The sequence below is a fragment of the Maniola hyperantus genome, chromosome 2 (assembly GCF_902806685.2).
Source record: "Maniola hyperantus chromosome 2, iAphHyp1.2, whole genome shotgun sequence".
NCBI classification, from domain to species: Eukaryota; Metazoa; Arthropoda; class Insecta; order Lepidoptera; family Nymphalidae; genus Maniola; species Maniola hyperantus.
The window spans coordinates 15,289,603-15,309,855 of record NC_048537.1 but is presented as its reverse complement, the minus strand read 5'-3'; the positions used below and the strand labels follow the sequence as shown (position 1 = coordinate 15,309,855).

The following is a 20,253-nucleotide window of genomic DNA, read 5'->3' as shown; positions in this document are numbered from 1 at the left end:
ATGATAATATTATTAAGTTATTTAAGCATCCACAAATTTGTTATACTACTGTTAAACTACGCTACTGTTACATAAATCCACGACCTTATAATTGAAATAACTGATAATTATATTTTAAAAATGCAATGTTTTTCTTTTCCTTTATTCCCTAATGAGATGATACTAATGACTCAGCCAATAAACCACGATAATGATTGGGCATTGTCCTGATAGTATCCCTTAATTAATAAAATGAAGTTGTACTATTATATTGATTAAATATATCCATGAACTTCGTAGTTCTTCTACCCTTAGAATCCTTCGAACTCTACAACAAAGCTAAAGCTACATAATATCATCACATTCTATAGTCGATGTCATCATTGTCAGCCAATAGACATCCACTGCTAGACATAGGTCTCTTGTAGAGACTATAAGTTCTAACTTATACACACCACGGTCTTGCACCGCTTGTTTCCTTGACGTTTCCTGGTGTCGTCTATCCAAAGGATGTCTGCTAACACTTTTCGGTGCGAGATCGCTTTTTCCAACTTTGAGACTCACAGAGAATTCAACCTCAAGAGTACGCATATACAAGGTTTTGCGTGAAAACAAAATCGTAAAATATAGGCAGGCGACAGGGGATAATGCTTTGTTGTGATTGGTGGACACAAAAGTCACGTAATCAAGGCAATGTGTGGAATGAGGGTACCGAACGGGCGTGGGCCGACTTTTATGCTAAGCTTGGCGATCGGGGGTGTCCGGCTATTAGGCGTCTAAGTATAGGTGGTGGTCTGTGTTTGAGCCTCAAACGTAATGGTAAAAGTCAGGCAGCCGGCAGAGGATGTGAATAATCTCTGGCAGAGATTCCACGGCAATATTTAGTGGTAAGAGTCAATTGGCCATGTAATTCCTATGTATGTCCATTGTCTTATTCAAATTCTGTCTCTTATACACTAAATTAGTAGAGTATTAAGATGCTTGGATCTCAGGTCTATTACTATTGTTTATGATTACGGTAAGCCTTGAGTATAGAGTTATAGTAGTTCATACTTAAATTCCCCTTAGTTTAAGTCAAGTTTGTAATATCCGTTATGTAGGATATGGACACGATATCATATTAAATACGCTAAGTATAGGTAGGTACATGTTTTTAAAGAAGATTAAATCTTTCTTTTATTATTATGGAACAGATGAAACATTCTGCTATCAAACAAACTGCTAAACCTACTCTTTTTTAATCAGATTGAGATCGAACGAAGCAATAAATCAAACTAATCAAAAAAAAGATTATTTACAGTTATGGTAGATACTGATATCAACACCAAATTAATAGATTTAGGACCTAGATATACTAGATAAGTTCACATTATAAATATGAGTTCAGACAGTATACTTGTCATTAGTCGAACCGCCATGCTAGGAATTATTACGGTTGTGATTGGCTTAGTATGTGTCCAGGCTTTACCTTCCAATGTGGAATGGACAAACGAACAGCCAGAGAAACCCCCTCGATTCAACACTGTAAGTATTATTGATGACAACGTGATAATATGAATAATAAGTACCCGATAGTAATTACAGAAAATATTGTCCATACAAAAAATCCTTCCTGTGATTGTAACGAAAAAAAAAATTGCGACACTGTTATATTTTATAAATGTTTTTTAATTACGTACCTATGTATATTTTAATACATTTCTTTAGAGTTTCACAGCCACTTTGACAAAAAATCTTCCATAATATACCTATTATAATGAAATACTTAATATAAATATTAATGCATTAGGTAGCAATGATTTTTTTATTATTAAAATCAAAATATATTTTTTAAAGTAGTCTTTCATAATCCATTTTAGGACTAATTCTCTTAACCTTCAAAGTCAAGAAATTGCCCCCTTGGCGCATCCCCAATTATATCCACAGGAACTCATCAAAATATTTTATTTTTAGGAGTTAAGGATAGCCATAGATGGCTACTACTCAGAAAGCCACGATGTAATAACAAGTGATGGTTACATATTAGAAATCAATAGGATTCCGAATCCTCGCTTTAAAATTGGACCCATCAGGCCTCGGTCTAAGCCTGTTGTCTTCCTAATGCACGGATTACAGAGTTCAGCACTGGCTTTTGTTGCTGCGGGACCGCGTCTAAGCATAGGTAACTATGAATGAATTAAATAATGAATATTTTATAGTACACTAAGAAAAAACAATAAAATCAAAAAGATAAAATATAGAGCTATATAGCTAAGTACACCTATTACATGCTTCTACCATTCGTAGGTTTTACGAATTATCAAGTGTACTACATTAACGGGAAACGCCGTTGATAAACGCGTTAATAGCCCTTAGCCGTAGGTGTAGAACCACAACCTAACGCGATAATTTTACAACAGCATTCACATTGCCGTTTGGCATTTTCATTTGGCATTAGACGTTAACCGTTCAAGTGTGGCCACTCATTTTAACGCATTAATTTTATCGGCGGAATTATCGCGATAATTATGACGTTGTTGGGCATCAACGTTAACCTTAATGTGACCCGAGCATTCATGATAAACCGTTCGAAGTGGAACCGTCGCGTGCTGGTCGGGCGAACGCCAAATTCAGTTACACACCCATTTACTTACTTGGTTCAATTATCACTCACCCATTCACCACAATCAATCACCCATTTACTTAATCAGAACAATCCACTGAAATTTTCTATCGCAACCGGACGTTAGTCCGGTTTCAACCAGCCTTTAGTCCAATTGTTTATCGACATATTTACAGATAGGACATATAGGTTTACTATAGAAACCATACCAAACCACACTATTTATGATAATTTTTCTACAACTGTATCGTAATCATTTGATGAAAATATTATACCACATTAAATCCTCACAATAAACTGTCATCTTATTCCAGCGTATATCCTTGCTGATGCTGGTTATGACGTTTGGATGGGCAATGCTCGAGGTATAATCAACTCTCGTCGCCACATCTGGCTCAACCCTGACGATGAAAAGGAAAGAATCAAATTTTTCGACTACACTTTCGAGGATGTCGCAACGAAGGACCTTCCCACTATGATTAACTATATCCTCCGGATTACTCAGCAACAGCAGCTCAACTACATTGGTCATTCGCAAGGAGGAACTGCCTTCCTCGTCCTCAATTCTATGATGCCCGCGTATAACCAGAAGTTCATATCAGCACATTTGCTCGCCGGCGTTGGTCACCAAACTTACTTCCCTAGTGATGTTCTGAGCATTGCCGCAGAGAGCACTGACCTGATATTTGTAAGTATTACTACCCATATTATAAATGCGAAAGTTTGTTTATAGGTTTGTCTGTCAATCACGTCACAACAGAGCAACGGGTTGACCTGATTTTTTACATGGATTGTATATATTTGAAGACCTGGAGAGTGATATAGGCTACTTTTTGTCCTGAAAAATCAAAGCGTTCCCATGGGATGTTTGAAAATCTAAATTCATGACGAAGTCGCGAGCATTAGCTAATCAGCTAGATGTAATAAATTTAATCATCTTTGATGTGTTTAAGAGATAGTATATCAAATTTATGATACTGTAATAAATATGCTTAATATTCTGCAACCATTATCTAAAGAATTAAAAATAGATAAATTAGCTTTGTTCTAGAATAAAAATGTCGAACTTAGTGTTGCAGATAATTTTACATATAAAAGGAAAAGGTGACTGACTGACTGATCTATCAACGCACAGCTCAAACCACGAGATGGATCGAGATATGTATATGATGCGGATAACCGCTAAGAAAGAATTTTTGAAAATTAAGAGATTTTACCCTTTAATTTTGAAATTTGTGTAGTTAAAAGTAAAATAAATCTTATTACAGACAGTCGCTGTGAATACTGGGTCCGTGGAGCTCTTAGGACCTAATAACAATAACAACGATGATATAGCCGTCGAGGTAGCAGCCAATGCATTAGGGTGCAAGGGTGAACTGGATAAATTCGCCTCGATATTTTGTAAAGTTAAAGCAGCTATGGACGTTATGGTAAGTAGGTACATTTAGAACAGAACTTATTCAAGATAGGCGCGCTTGACGACAATCATGCCAAGTAACAAGCAATGGTGAGATCTAAAGTTCACGACAGGACGAAATGTAGAACCAACTCCCATCGGTGCTGTTTCCACTAGATTACAACATGGGGTTGTGTGTAACATGTGGGTTTCAAGGGGCGGACTAACAAATTCCTAAAGGGCCGGCAAGGCATCGGCAGTTCCTCTGCTGCAAATTTTCATGGACGGCGGTAATCACTTAACATCAGGTGACCCGCCTGCTCGTTTGCTCGCTATCGGGGAGGGAACGCCCTGCACAGCGGCCGCACTAAGTCGATTGGAGTGCGCTTGCCTAGAAGGTGATTTTTCACACTTTAAAATAATTAATAGTATTATAAATTTATAATCCAGAAAATATGAAAATTTAATAACATTTATTCTTATTTATATTATGTCACATGTTACTTTATAAATTAAATTGAACTGCTGAATTTTTTGTCAGCCCTTCTCTGCTTTTTCTGTTTTCTGGATTGGTAGTAGAGTCACGACGTAGCATAAGCACAAGTTTTCCTACATGGCATTAAAAAAAATTAAAAAAAAAGTAGATATACATAATATTATATGCCAAAAAATACTTTTAAGAGGTCCATTTAAAACATCGAGTTTTAAAAGAAAAAAAATCTCCAAAGATAATTTTAGAGATAATAAGAACGTAGGTACCTATAAGTATAATATATTTTGGTTTTTATTACAGAGGGGGGTATTGGCACCCTTAGAAACTGTAGCCGGAGCTTCCATCAAGCAATACGCTCATTTTGGACAAAACATCCGGGATAAAGCATTCAGACGCTGGAATTACAATCCTCTGAAGAACTTGTGGCTATATGGCAATATAAATCCACCTAATTATGACATTACTTTAATCACCGCAGATATCACCATGCACTACACTGTCGGTGATACGTTATTACATGAAAATGATGTTCTGAATATGGCTGCAGTTATACCCAACGCTAAAGCTAGGAGGGTAGCCAGAGATTCATTCAGTCATTTCGACTTCGTAATCGCATCTGACTCAAGAGAGCTAGTGACTGATTACATAGTTGAAAAATTAAATGAAGTAAATAAGCAACCAATGTGATATTATTTAAGTTAGTTTCAAAGAGAAACGCCCATTCGTCAAAGGGTTTTTGGCCAAAGTTGTTTACCCATATTCGTAATAAAGAAATTTGAATTGAATTGAATTGAAAGTACATCCATCAATGAAATTAATAAAAGGCAATCACAGATCAAGAAACAAGCACTATTTTGGCCATAGAACTCGGAGGAACTTTTATAAACCTTTTGTTTATTTGTCAGTAAGAATTATTACAATACCTACATTGCCAAGATTGTCATTACGAAGGGAATTAGTTGAGTGTCTTTTAATAATGGCGGAGTGTGACGCACAAAACAAGCGATATTTCATTCATAAAATTTTTTTTTCAGTATTCATAACATTGATGGATGAATTTTGGCCTAGAATGGGCTCCTTTTGGTGGTGATTCACTGAATTTCATGGTCAAAAGCGGGGCTTCTTTTGGACCATTCAAACGACATGTTCATTATTCAACCTGTATTTAAAGCAAGGTTGAATACGACACATGTCGTCTGAATGGACCCCTAAAGAGGCCCCTATCTTGACTACGGTTTTCAGTATTACAGAGTGATTCGATTTTCCCAGATTTTCCAAAATCTTCAAACTTTACTAAACTAAATCAGGTCTTGTCTAAAAGTAGTATTGTCCATTTCCATATTGAGCTTTGTGAAAGGGATAGAGCACTATTCAATTTTTAATTTAGTAAGGTTTAGTTATTGTGTACAATGGAATCAGCAGCCATATTAAACTAGATATATAATAGACATAAGTTAGATGACCCAAATGAGATTTAATTAAGGGCGATAAACGAGATTAATTTGTACATAGTAATTTTAGTTAAACTTAAAAGTCAGAAACTGGCATGAACTTAAATTCAGCAAAAAATCTAAGCTGAATCTTATGTTAGTTAAGTTATATTAACTTTTAATAAAATAATATGAAAATAAATATAAGTTTTTATTTTCTTCATTACCAAATCTAATTAAATATGCTTTTATTTACTTAAATTTTATCATCATCATCGTCGTCGTCAATCGATAGACGTCCACTGCTGGACATAGGTCTCTTGTAGGGATTTCCACACGCCACCGTCTTGCGCCGTCTGTATTCATACAGCGGCACCCTGCGACTCTTTTGATGTCGTCTCCCACCTAGTGGGAGTCTATCATCACTGCACCTCCCGGTGCGAGGTCGTCATTCCAGCAGTTTGGGACCCCAGCGTCTATCGGATTTTCGAACTATGTACCCTGCCCATTGCTGCTTCAGCTTCGCAACCTGTTGAACTATGTTGGTTGTTGATACGTTGGTTACTCTAGTTCTCCTACGGATCTGCAGATATTTAGGCATTATCCAGATATATACCGCATTGCGAGTCGGCGTCAGGGGCATAATGTCAAAGGGGATTCCTATTGAATTTACGAAACCTACATTTTCAAATGAAATATCACGCATTTGGGATGAGGTCGCTCGTCATTTATCCGACTTGACAGTGTTCCATTAAATATATTCAGTGATTTATAGGCGTGTCCGCTGACCCTTTCCCCAAAATTCAATACAGCACTTTGATATTCAATACAGCTAAATGACTAAGACAGTTTTGCGGTCGTCATAACTCTTGTCCTAAATTCTGCTCTACAGGCATATCGCTAGGTTCATATTTTGACAGTCTAGTAATCAAACCTTTATGATGGGGAGTGAAGAGCTGTTTCACCTCATTCCACCCTACTTTTTCCAAAACCGCACCGCGCGTCACCGTAAGCAATTTCACCTTCACCACCTGGGTGTCTGGTGCAGTTCGACCGTCCGGTCCGTTGTGTCACATCCTTCTTTCCACGCACATGCAAACTGTGGAACCAACTCCCATCGGCGGTATTCCCACTAGATTACAACATGGGGTTATTCAAGGGACGGACCAACATATTCCTAAAAGGCCGGCAACGCATCGGCAGTTCCTCTGGTGCTGCAAATGTTCATGGGCGGCGGTAATCACTTAACATCAGGTGACCCGCCTGCTCGTTTGGTCGCTATCTCTATTTTAAAAAAAGTCTGCAGTGTGCAAAGTCATGTGCATCATTCCAGCCATTTATAATATTTACCTTTACCAAAACAATTTATCCGAGAAGCATCAAAAAAGTTAACAGCTACAAACTCCCAAATTGTTCCTGCCAAAAACGAACACGAGATCTTCCACTTATAAGACCACAGCGGAAGTCGACTTGGAGGTAAGTGATGATTACTGTAAGATGATGGCATTGGCCTGGAAGATAATATGTTATTTCTCAAACAAAACTGGTCCACAAAGAAAGCAAAAGCAATTTAAAATAACCGTCTAATTTGAAAAGACGTAATTTGGTAAACAAATATTTAAAGAACAATAACCATTACCGCCCAGCAGCGTCGTAATGGAGCAATAAAGACTGACAACAGATGGTAATGAGACACCAAATTACTGAGAACTCTTGGAAAGAACCCGTATCAAAGAATAACAAGTATTTTTGACGTATTGCAAAGATCTGGTTACTTGGTCATGTTGGAAGATTCGCAGACGTTTGTAGAGAGTAGAGACATTAAGCGGATAACCCCTTACGAGATTTGTAACTGAATGGATAAAATAGAAAAAATATCTGATAGTATAAAAATACTACGTAAGAATGATTTTCTACTATTGTGCTAATGCATTGTAGGGTTACCAACAGTTACACTACCCATATTTTAAATGCGACGTGTTGGTTTGTCCTTCAAACACGACGCGAGGGATCGACGTGATTTTTGCATGGTTATAGTTAAAGACCTGAAAAGGGACATGGGCTACTTTATATACCAGAAATTCAAAGAGTTTCCACAGGATTTTTAATGGAATAAATCCACGCGGACGAAGTTGCGGCATCATCTAGTTAACTTCTTGGTTTACAATAAATAAAATTAGCTCAAACTCAAACTTCAATGCTAGAAAATTAAGCAATAAACCTCCAGACACACTGGCAAGTGATTTATTACAGAACAGGCAGCTCAGCAAACAGAAACGCGTCGAGCTTGGACGCTTCTAAACAATCATCGCACGTGTGAATGCACCCTGCTTCCCGAGTGCTTTTCAAACTGTTGGAAATTTCACTCAATTATCCGCTTTTTCTGTATTTATTGGTTTTTCTTTAATTTATAGACTAGCGCTTGGCTGCAATCAGACCTGGTAGCAAGTGATGATGCAGCCTAAGATGGAGCGCGCTTGCCTAGAAGATGCCTATTCGCACTTGTCTTGAAGGTCTTTTAATGAAATGTGAAAATAATCTTTGTTATGAGTAACAGATAGTACAAGACGTTTAACGGCCGAAATTAGTATAATCAATCCGATCTGATATCTGTCGATAAGCGTTATTTTTGATCCGCAAATTCCATACAATGACAAACAACAACATTGTCATGTAACTTATCGATAGATTACAGAGGATTGATTATAATATGTATTATCTTTTAATCCGTTAATAATTAGCGACTCTTGTTGCCTGTTCCTACCATTGACTTATACATTACTTCGTAATTTAAATCGATGGTTCCTACAGCATTTTTTGCATTAGTAATAATAATTGTTGTTCTTATTATATAACTTTTATATAACTTCCAATGAGAGTAAAACTTCACGAGTAAGTTTGTTCGATCATCAATTAACTCGTCAAATCTCCGGTCCATTAATGAGAACGCGTCTTCACTCACTTTTGAGAACATTATGGAGAACTCTGAGGCATGATCATATCACTTTTTAAGTGTCAATAGTGTACGATCTACCAACACCTTTATAACGGAGGTGTCCCTCTTGAGACATTTAGAGAGTTCCATTCCAAACAAATGGAAATGTGCCTTGGTGCTTTGTATCAAATGGATCCCAGGCAATGTGACCCAAATACATTGTTCCATTTATGTCACATGAACAGCAAAAATATTACTACGTTTGCCCCGACCTAGGACCTGGCATCCAATGAAGTGGGAGTTGGGACCACCTGTTTTGTTCCTTGTTGATGGTTCATGACGTGCTGTCTTCATACAACTTTCCAATCCAATCCAATCCAATCCATCAGCCTGTTTGCGTCCACTGCTGGACATAGGCCTTTCCAAGAGCGCGCTACCAAACACGGTCCTCCGCCTTCCTCATTCAACCGCTCCCCACCACATTCTTCAGGTCATCATACAACTTTATTACACATTAATTTCGAATGATGACTAACTGACTGACTGACTGACTTACTGACTGCCTGATCTATCAACGCACAGCTCAAATTACTGGACGGATCGGGCTGAAAGGGGAATACCAGGTGGCCATAGTAAATTAGGGCCACACATGAAGCTATATGGAATCAACAGTATATAATACAGCAATTAATTTGTAAAAATATGGATTTAAAAAAAGAGAGGGTTTCAGTGTTACAAATTATTTTTATTTTTTATTTTCCATACGATTGATTTTCAAATTGTACAAACACATCGTACAATAAGGTTTTTCACTTGATAAATGGTTTTAAATTCATGTATCATAAAAGCTTAAAAATTTTGAACAAATATTATATCATTTTTTTCACAAAAAGAATATTCTGGGCACTTTTGGGCCAAATTTCGGCATTCCCCTTTGGCATGAAGATAGCTATTATGACGTAGGCATCCGCTAGGAAAGGATTTTTGAAAATTCAATCCCTAAGGGTAAATAGGGGTTTGAAATTAGTGTAGACCACGCGGACGAAGTCGCGAGCTTAAGCTGGTATTACATAAATGATCAAACTTTAGTTCAACTAATTATGATTTTTAGGGTTCCGTACCTCAAAAGGAAAAACGGAACCCTTATAGGATCACTTTGTTGTCTGTCTGTCTGTCTGTCTGTCAAGAAACCTACAGGGTACTTCCTGTTGACCTAGAATCATGAAATTTGGCAGGTAGGTAGATGTTGTAGCTGACATTTGGAAAAAATCTGAAAACCGTGAATTTAGGGTTAGATCACACAAAAAAAAAATTGTGGTCATGAACTAATAATTAGTATTTTCAACTTTCGAAGTGAGTGACTATATCAAGTGGGGTATCATATGAAAGGTCTTCAATTGTGCATTCTAAAACAGATTTTTATTTATGTTTATGCATCATAGTTTTTGAATTATCGTGCAAAATGTCGAAAAAATACGACTGCAGTACGGAACCCCCATTGCGCGAGCCTGACTCGCACTTGGCCGGTTTTTTGGGTAGCTATAGATAACCATCTAAGATATAATACCAAACACCTGAATGAAATTATCAATTTTCATAATAATCTAATCGCTCACAATCTGAACCAAATTCATCGTCCCAAGTACATATAATATCACATACCTACTTATAAATTAGTACATACCTAAAATATAGTAAACAAGACTATCTCGACGGAGAGGTGATGGGAAATTTTGAAAAGGAACTAAATATTGCCTCTGAAGCGGAGATAGCCTAGTGGTTACGACGTCCGCCTCCTATCCGGGAGGTCGGGGGTTCGATCCCGGGCACGCACTTAAAACTTTTCGGAGTAATGTGTGTTTTGAAAAAATAAATATCACTCGCTTTAACGGTGAATGAAAACATCGTGAGGAAACCTGTATGTTCTAAAAGGTGTGTGAAGTCTCCCAATCCGCACTTGGCCAGCGTGGTAGACTATGCTAAACCCTTCTCACTCTGAGAGGAGACCTGTGCTCTGTAGTGAGTCGGCGATGGGTTGATCATGACGATGAAGACCTTTTTAAAATCTCCTACCATCTCTTCAGCTATTAGACACGGATATCGGAAGTCCAGAGTTCGTTAGCGGCCACAAACCCAGCTGCAAGACTAGCACGTGAGCGGAATAGGTAATCGTAATAATATGTATGTAACGTTATCGATACTACAAGTATGTCACGTGTAATCAAAAGGCCTTTTAACCGACTTCACAATTTTGCTTTTGATTTTCTATTAGATCATTATTATGAGACTCACAAATTAATGTAGGTTATATTTTGTAGGTACGCCTAGTTAAGCGTTGCCAGTTTTGTTTTTGCCAAGTCGGGATTTTAGAACTTTTTGAGTATAAAAAGCGGGATTCTTTCGTTGAAAGCGGGACATGTTAAAAAACGCAAATAATCAAAAGTTTTTATTTTTATTTTATTTGAATTCAAATGAATAACGTTAACGTGACAATAGAAAAGAAAAATTGGCCACAGAAAATGTATTTTAAGAAAAATTTAATAATTTAAATCAGATTTACCCTATCGTTCAATAGTCGAGTCTTGTCTTGTCTTGATATTTATAGACAGCACGCTGCACACACTCGTTCGAGTTATCCCCGGACTGAGACTGTCCCGCGCGGGACATTTAATTTTTATTTAAAACTCGGGACGTCCCGCCTAAATTAGGACGTCTGGCAACGCTGGCCTAGTTAGATAAGCCCCTACATAAATAATGGAAAAAAGAGCGTAACGCGCACAGTCCCCGCGCTAATCCGGTGCGGGATAGTGCGGGTGACGTGCGGGTTGGCGGAGCGTCTCCCCGCCTCATACCCCGATTGCCATCTCAACCTGTCGCATTCTATACCTATATTTTACTAGGGTTATAATTAAAATGAAAACCACTGATGACAGAGCTCTAGATTTAACTGACACTTCAGAGTGTCACGACTAAACGAAAAACCAGAAGCTGTGAACGGTTATCGAATGAAGCGAGTCAAAAGAAGTGCAATTGACGTAAAATCGATTTGACCATCGAAACCGTTGAATGGGGCGTTAATTTTACCTACAAGAGCACTTTTGTCTATGGACCTACAATTACATGACGGCAAATGGGTTAAATCGAGCATTAATTAATTTAAAATTATTACCCACGATGGCCGCGAAATACTATAGCTTTACTCATAATATTAAGTATATACATAGGTAGGTACATAGTAGGTAAGTTTTGCGTCATCATTCCTCATACGCATGGCTAAGTAAATAAATAAATAAAATAAAAATCTTTTTTATTCGTATAAACTTTTACAAGTACTTACGAATAGTCGGATGCATCTACCACAAGGTTTGTAATACTCTTCCACGATATAATTATGTATCCTACCAATTACAACCCTATAGGCCTACATTAGGCATATTCTAGGTAAACGCGTCCCAGCTTAGGACACATCATCAGTTTCCATCTGATGGTTTACCTATAATAATAAAAAATATTAGCGTTTAAACTATCGTAAGTGATTTCCATGTTGATAATATATCTCACATACGGCTTTACTCACGTGTTTAGTCGACGTTAGCCCGACTAGTTTCGAACCAATCCGGGGTCCTTTGACGTGAGTAAAGCCGTCTGTGAGATACTTATATAATTTTTTTTTTCTTATAATATGTCTATCTGCCATCGGCTTTCTAGCCATAATCAGATTTAGGGTGAGTGTGTAAATTTTTTTGAATTTAGGGGGTATTCCAGTAAATCTAAATATATAAAAGGAAAAGGTGACTGACTGACTGACTGACTGATCTATCAACGCACAGCTCAAACTACTGGATGGATCGGGCTGAAATTTGGCATACAGCTAGCTATTACGACGTAGGCATCCACTAAGAAAGGATTTTTGAAAATTCAACCCCTAAGGGGGTGAAATAGGGGTTTGAAATTTGTGTAGTCCACGCGGACGAAGTCGCGAGCATAAGCTAGTATAGATATATAATATAAAAAAATAATTTCACCTCAGTCGCAATATCGGCACAAGCGAATACAGATGAAATCAATCCAAGCACAGTGTACCGTTTCCGCAAAATGTTGATACGCGCCTCACGTACTTGATCATAGGGGCAGCGATATAGCGCAACACAAATTTATGATATCAGGCCACAGAGTAGCAATAACAGTCTCATAGATCGCTGAAATCAATTTATTTATACCCTCAAATTTGACGACCTCCCTGGCGCAGTGGTAAGCGCTGTGGTCTCATTAGTGGGAGGTCCCGGGGTCGATTCCTGGCAGGGATTTGAAATTTTATAATTTCTAAATTTCTGGTCTGGTCTGGTGGGAGGCTTCAGCCGTGGCTAGTTACGACCCTATCGGCAAAGTCGTGCCGCCAAGCGATTTAGCGTTCCGGTACGATGCCGTGTAGAAATCAAAGGGACATGGGTTTATTAAAAACTGCCATACCCCTCAGGTTAACCAGTTTCCATCTTAGATTGCATCGTCACTTACCACCAGGTGATATTGCAGTCAAGGGCTAACTTGTATCTGAATAATTAATTACCCGACGGAAGTGAATAACTTTAAAAGATACGGATACCTTACTACACCATGCCCATGCTGTTTATAACCATTAAAAAAAAAATTCCGACGAATTGTGAACCTCCTCCTTTATTTGAAGTCGGTTAAAAAAGGTCTGGATAAAAGTAGCAAGTACGATTGTTCGTTTCTCATTTCATGCTAGACAATATTGTTTTATCTTAAATACTATTCCAGAATAAGTCTACCCTCCTTTTTTTTTTTTTTTTTTTTTTTTTTTTTTTTTTTTTTTTTTTTTTTTTTTTTTTAATAGATATAGCGAGCAAACGAGCAGGCGGGTCACCTGATGTTAAGTGATTACCGCCGCCCATGAACATTTGCAGCACCAGAGGAGCCGCCGATGCGTTGCCGGCCTTTTAGGAATTTGTTGGTCCGCCCCTTGAATAACCCCATGTTATAATCTAGTGGGAACACCGCCGATGGGAGTTGGTTCCACAGTTTGCACGTGCGTGGAAAGAAGGATCTGGCGCAACGGACGGGTTTAAGGGTTTTAGCTACTTTTTATACCGGAAAATCAAAGAGTTCCCACAGGATATTTAAAGAACCTAAATCCACGCAGATAAATGCGTGTTTTTTTATTCATTATAGGCACTCGCTTGACCACGATCACACCTTGGTAGTAATGATGTGGTCTGGACTCTGGACGCGTTTGCCTAGAAAACGTCAAAGCTAATTTCCATAAACGTCACCTAATTTTCTACTCTGTGGATCGTCCCTTCCACCCTCATAATAAATTGCTCGTCCCATTTCCGTTACCGCTAGGGAACAACATGGCTACAGCCGATACGATTCAAAGTGTAGGTTTTTTTTATGAGTTACATAAGACGTTAAATAAACCTTCAGCTCACACAAAGAGCGACGCAGCGGCAGGCGATGGCAACAGCACGAGAGGACGTCATACTGAACTAAACGCATTCGCATAACATATTTCGATACGAGCAGTCAACGCCGCGTGACTTCAGGTCAAGGTTCCTACGCGCGCTTCGCCGTTTGAACGCCATAATATGCCACATGCCGTCAAATACAACTGACCTTATACCTGCGCAGAGGGGGATTTATTGATCTATTTGGTGGTGCGAAATTAGGCGCGATGAAAGTTCACGTTTATTATCTTCAAGTGAAGCATGAGGAATTTACTGTTTCGTTTTGCAAATATTGACATTCGTATTCATTTATTACGTACTATAGGGGATGCCCGTGACTTCGTACGCGTGAATTTAGGTTTTCAAAAATCCCGTGGGAACTCATTGGTTTTCCGGGATAAAAAGTAGCTTATGTCCTTCCTCGGTATGCAAGGTATCTCTGTACCAAATTTCGTCTAAATCATTAGAATGGATGAGCCGTGAAAGACTAGCAGACACACAGACAGACTGACACACTTTCGCATTTACAATATTAGTATAGAAGTATGGATTTCAATATTATTCACAATTATTTCTAAAAATTTTGTATCACAGATCACATTATAACAATATTAGACCCCGTTGGGGTAGTAAAGAATCTCATGCTCGTTAAAATAAAAGGGATTTATTTGAGAGCAAATTCGAGTGAGCCCAATGCGTGCTCGAGGTGCGTAAAACTAGGGGCTCAGTCACTCCCGTGCCCACTGAGTTTAATGATTCTAACTAAACTAATTATATCGCGCCGCTGCGCGCTGTGCAATTTTTTTTCTTTGTATATGCACGAAGTACAAACCTATTATAAATGCAAGGACTAAATCGTTAAATATATCACAAATTATCTTATGTGATGTAGATGCAATAAAAATATTAAGTTTGTTCATTCATTCATGTCTCTTTACGAAGCGAAGTAAGGACGTAAGTATATAATATACCTACATAAAGAAACGACGAGATATTTTTTAGTTGTACTTTACACCCGGTCGGTGTGGCAGCCCTACACTCACGTGTGTCGATCCCGCAATCCCGCGCGCCGGAGCGGAATCTTGATAAAACGGCTCATCTGTATATAGAGCCTCTTCAGAAATAGCACCTAAAGGACGATATTTTTTACACGTTCATCTTTTTACCGTATAGTTACAAATAATACGAAAGTATAGAATATCGTCATCATCATCATCATGATCAACCTACCGTTGGCTCACAGCTGAACACGAGTCTCTTCTCAGAATGAGAAGGGGTTTTGCCACAGTCCGCCACGCTGGCCAAGTGCAGACTGGCAGACTTCACACACCTTAATGAACATTAGGTATAGAGAACTCTCAAGCATTGGAGGTTCCCTCACGATGTGTTTCTTATTTCAAACGCACTTATACCTAACAACGATGTCTGAGAGTTCTTTACAATGTTCTCAAAGGTGAGTGAAGTCTGCCAATCTGCACTTGGCCAGCATAGTGGACTATGACCTAAAACCGTCTCATTCTGAGAGGAGACCTGTGCTCCGTTAATGAGCCGGAGATGGATTGATCATGATGAAAAAAGGTTCGTTTATGTTGTTATCAAGACAGTCGCTACATCCCGGCGCCACTTCACTTTGTCAGTGTGCGTCGCGCCTAAGGACCGCAATTAATTACCTTTAATGAGGCAAACACAATTATTTGCGACCACGTGTGTGCGCTCTAACCGTTTCGCGGCTGGCTAATTGCTTTTCCACAACTAAGTATACCGGGTATTTATTCTGTCTCTTTATAATACGAAGGAGACTAGCATCCGCTGTACCTATATCAATGCCAAAGTAAATAGGAGTGTTCCGGCACCACTTCACTCTGTCAGTGTGCGTCGCGCCTGAGAACCGCAATTAATTAGCTTTAATGAAGCAAACACAATTATTTGCGACCATGTGTTTGCGCTCTAACCGTTTCACAGCTGGCTAATTACTTTTTCTCTACTAAGTATACCGGCTATTTATTCTGTCTCTTTATAATACGAAGGAGACTCGCATCCGCTGTATATCAATGCCAAAGTAAATAGAAGCGTCCCGGCACCACTTCACTCTGCCGGTGTGCGTCGCGCCTAAGAACCGCAATTAATTACCTTTAATGAGGCAAACACAATTATTTGCGACCACGTGTGTGCGCTCTAACCGTTTCGCGGCTGGCGAATTGCTTTTAGGGACGCGCTAGGAATACTGGGCTATTTAGTATTTACTTTATCACTTTACGCAATATCACAGTTCAGGTCAGTTAGGGAGATTCTAACAAAACGTCGAGGCTTCGACTTCACTGGCAGACGTCAAATGTTAGTACATTTGACGCAGGTAGCCCTATTTTTACCATTTTTTACCCTTGAAGTCCTAGTATGCAATATATCCGATCCAAAAGTTTACAGCTGTATAATAAATAGCAGGGCTGACCTGGTTTCGCTTGGATGGAATATTTTTAGGGTTCCATAAAATCCCCCGTATAGGGTCCCAAGGTGCTGGAATGGCGACTTCAAATCAGAAGACCCCGAGACACTAGGTGAACAGACGACATTAAACGAATCGCAGGGAGCCGCCGGATTTAGGCGGTGCAGACCGTGGCATGTGGAAATCCTTACAAGAGACCTGTGTCCTGTCAGGGACGTCTATCGATTGATGATGGATATTATACCTTGCAACCTGGAGACGGATGCAGTCGGGGCAACGAGAAATACCCTAGGTATAGGTTTTCTTGACAGACACGACGGACAGACGGACAAACGGACAGACAGACAACAAAGTGATCCTATAAGGGTTCCGTTTTTCCTTTTGAGGTACGGAACTCGTTTTAAACAATACTCAAAAATGCCTACTCGTTAGGGACGTCTAAGAAGTCTAACGAAAAAAGTTTCGAATCACATTAACCTGCGTTGTTAAAAGAAAAATCGTTCTTCCATATTCCTTCCCTCATTAAGAAGACCCTAAAATAAAATAAAATCCTAATTAATCGTAATACCGAACCGTATTTAAACAATGATCAAATAACTGGATAGTACTCGTTAGGGGGCCAAATTGCGCGGAAAACGGTTGATAACAAAAAGGAGGCAACAATATCTAATACGTTTACAACGAAGCAAGCCAGGGCGTGCCCCGTCAGAAGCACGAGCCCATTATGCCCCCGGCCAAGAAGGAGATGGTGCAAGTGACAAAAAATACGGCAAAATCTGAAGAAAAACGCTGTCATAACAGCTGCAGTGTTAAGTACTTTAAAGGCGCAATTACAACAGCTAAGCATACAAACGCACCTCTGTTTAGAACAGCTTATTTAGTGTATTTTTTTATTTTAAAAGATTCAGTTTGGTGCAAGTTATAGGAGAAAGCGTTATAATGATAATATCAAAAGCAAATGGCTTTAGGTCAAGGAGAGGATGCAAGTGACAGTAGAACGGAACAAAACATTAACAATGATTAAACTAGGTTGTAACTACTGGTCAGGAGGTAAAAGAGCGCGAAATACGGTTGATAACAAAAAGGAGGCAATAATATCTAATACATTTACAACGAAGCAAGCCAGGGCGTGCCCCGTCAGAAGCACGAGCCCATTATGCTCCCGGCCAAGAAGGAGATGGTGCAAGTTACAAAAAATACGGAAAAATCTGAAGAAAACGCTGTCATAACAGCTGGTGTTAAGCACCTTCAAGGCGCAATTACAACAGCTAAGCATACAAACGCACCTCTGTGTAAGACAGCTTATTTAGTGTATTTTATATATTAGAAGATTCAGTTTGGTGCAAGTTATAGGAGAAAGCGTTTTATTGATAATATCAAAAGCAAATGGCTTTATGCTCCTGGTAATGAAAGTGGTGTGCAAGTTACAGAAAAGCGCTTCAAAGTCTCAAAAAAACACTGTCACGAAAGCTAACTAAACCTCTGTTTCAGACAGACTACTTAGCAAATATTGTTTTTTTACTTTATATTCAGTTTGCTGCACGTTATAAGGATTAAAGTTATTATTAGGGAAAATATATCAAAGCACTCGGCTATTATGCAGCCAAGAAGGAGGTGGTTCAATTAACAGAAAATCGCGATAAAGTCGGAAGAAAACAACCTTAAAAACTACGTAAACTATCGCACTTATGTACCATAATGCTGTTTTTACACTAGTTTTACAATTTAATATCTTTGTTACTTTTTGGTGGAAAGGGTATAAATATCATGGAGGAGGCATGCAGATAGCTGTTATGACATAGACATCCGCTAAGAAAGGATTTTTGAAAATTTTACCCCTAAGGGGGTGAAATAGGGGGTTGAAATTTGTGTAGTCCACGCGGACGAAGTTGCGAGCATAAGCTAGTCTCCAATAAATCAAAGGCCTTGAGACAGCGCGGCGGTCGAATCCTTCAAGGGCCCTGAGAGCTTTTGGGCTCTCACAACGACTTAAACATAAGCACCCAAGGCTTAACGCTGTCACTTGCACCAAACCCATAGTAATGCCTTACTAATGACTGTGTGTCGAGATTTTTCCCCCTCTCATAAATATGCATTAATGATGGGCTTTCCGACGGCAAGTGTAATTTAAATTTTAGTGTACGCCTCACCTCCTCGAAAATAAGTGAATCTATTAGGCCACGTTTGTTATGGAAATCTATACTTCTATACTAATATTATGAAGAGGTAAAGTTTGTAAGTTTGTTTGTAGGGGGTAATCTCTTGAACTACTGAAGCGATTTTGAAAATTCTTTCACCAGTAAAAAGCTACATTATTCCTGGGTAACAAGGCTATATTTTATTTTAAAACAAATACCCGTGCATTTTAATTCTTCAAATATTCATGGCGGCCATTTTGAAATTTTTAACATTTGTTGTTACTATAGTGGCAATAAAAATACACATTCTGTGAAAATTTTTCATTTATTTCATTTCACGAGATATAGCCCGCGGCCGGACAGCGGAGTCTTAGTAATAGGGTCCCGTTGGTACCCTTTGTGTACGAGACCCTAAAAATTGATAAGACACCGTTAAAATTATTATAAACTAGCTTATGCCCGCGACTTCGTCCACGTGGACCACACAAATTTTAAACCCCCATATTACACCCTTAGGTTTGATCTTTAACTATGAGATTTTAACATGAGCTTAATAAAATATGTCATACTGCTAATTGCAAAAATATTAACTACAAAACTTCTTTATAGACACTTCAAAACTGACAGAGTTTCATACAAACTTCAAACCCCTATTTAACCCCTTTAGGGGTTGAATTTTGAAAAATCCTTTCTTAGCGGACGCCTACGTCATGATAGCTGTCTGCATGCCAAATTTCAGCCCGATCCGTCCAGTAGTTTGAGCTGTGCGTTGATAGATCAGTCAGTCAGTCAGTCAGTCAGTCAGTCAGTCACCTTTTCGTTTTATATATTTAGACTAGCTTATGCTCGCGACTTCGTCCGCGTGGACTACAAAATTTCAAAACCCTATTTCACCCCCTTAGGAGTTGAATTTTTAAAAATCCTTTCTTAGCGGATGCCTACGTCATAATAGCTATCTGCATGCCAAATTTCAGCCTGATCCGTCCAGTAGTTTGAGCTGTGCGTTGATAGATCAGTCAGTCAGTCAGTCAGTCACCTTTTCCTTTTATATATATAGATTTCAATTTTTTGAATTTATCACAGCGCCTATACAATTTTTATTAGCAAATTATTGCTAAGTCAAAAAAAGTAATTTTAGTGTTTTTAAGAATACCTACGCTGCTTGTTTACGAATTTACAGAGAAATAAAAAGTTACAGGTACAAACATTGGCTTATTATAGTAGTAGCGTATCATATCACTGGGTACAACTATGGGCAAACACAACAGACTGCAGGCAAGCCAATGGGGCTTTCCCCAACATAGACAAACGGCAAACTAACAAACTACTCCGCCTGGACAGAGGTAAACTTAGGAAGGTGGTGGGACTCATA

General features: G+C 38.7%; 2 protein-coding genes across 4 annotated transcripts in view; one reads left to right on the top strand and one right to left on the bottom strand.

Moving 5' to 3' along the window:
• Positions 1-20,253, bottom strand: part of LOC117993365 (syndecan-like) — a 309,582-nt gene that overhangs the window by 169,506 nt on the left and 119,823 nt on the right. The window lies entirely within an intron of this gene.
• Positions 796-5,157, top strand: LOC138403604 (lipase 3-like). Its single transcript, XM_069504793.1, has 6 exons — positions 796-825; positions 1,441-1,503; positions 1,933-2,140; positions 2,896-3,269; positions 3,850-4,011; positions 4,771-5,157. The coding sequence occupies exons 1-6, from the start codon at positions 796-798 to the stop codon at positions 5,155-5,157; spliced, it is 1,224 nt and encodes a 407-aa protein (XP_069360894.1).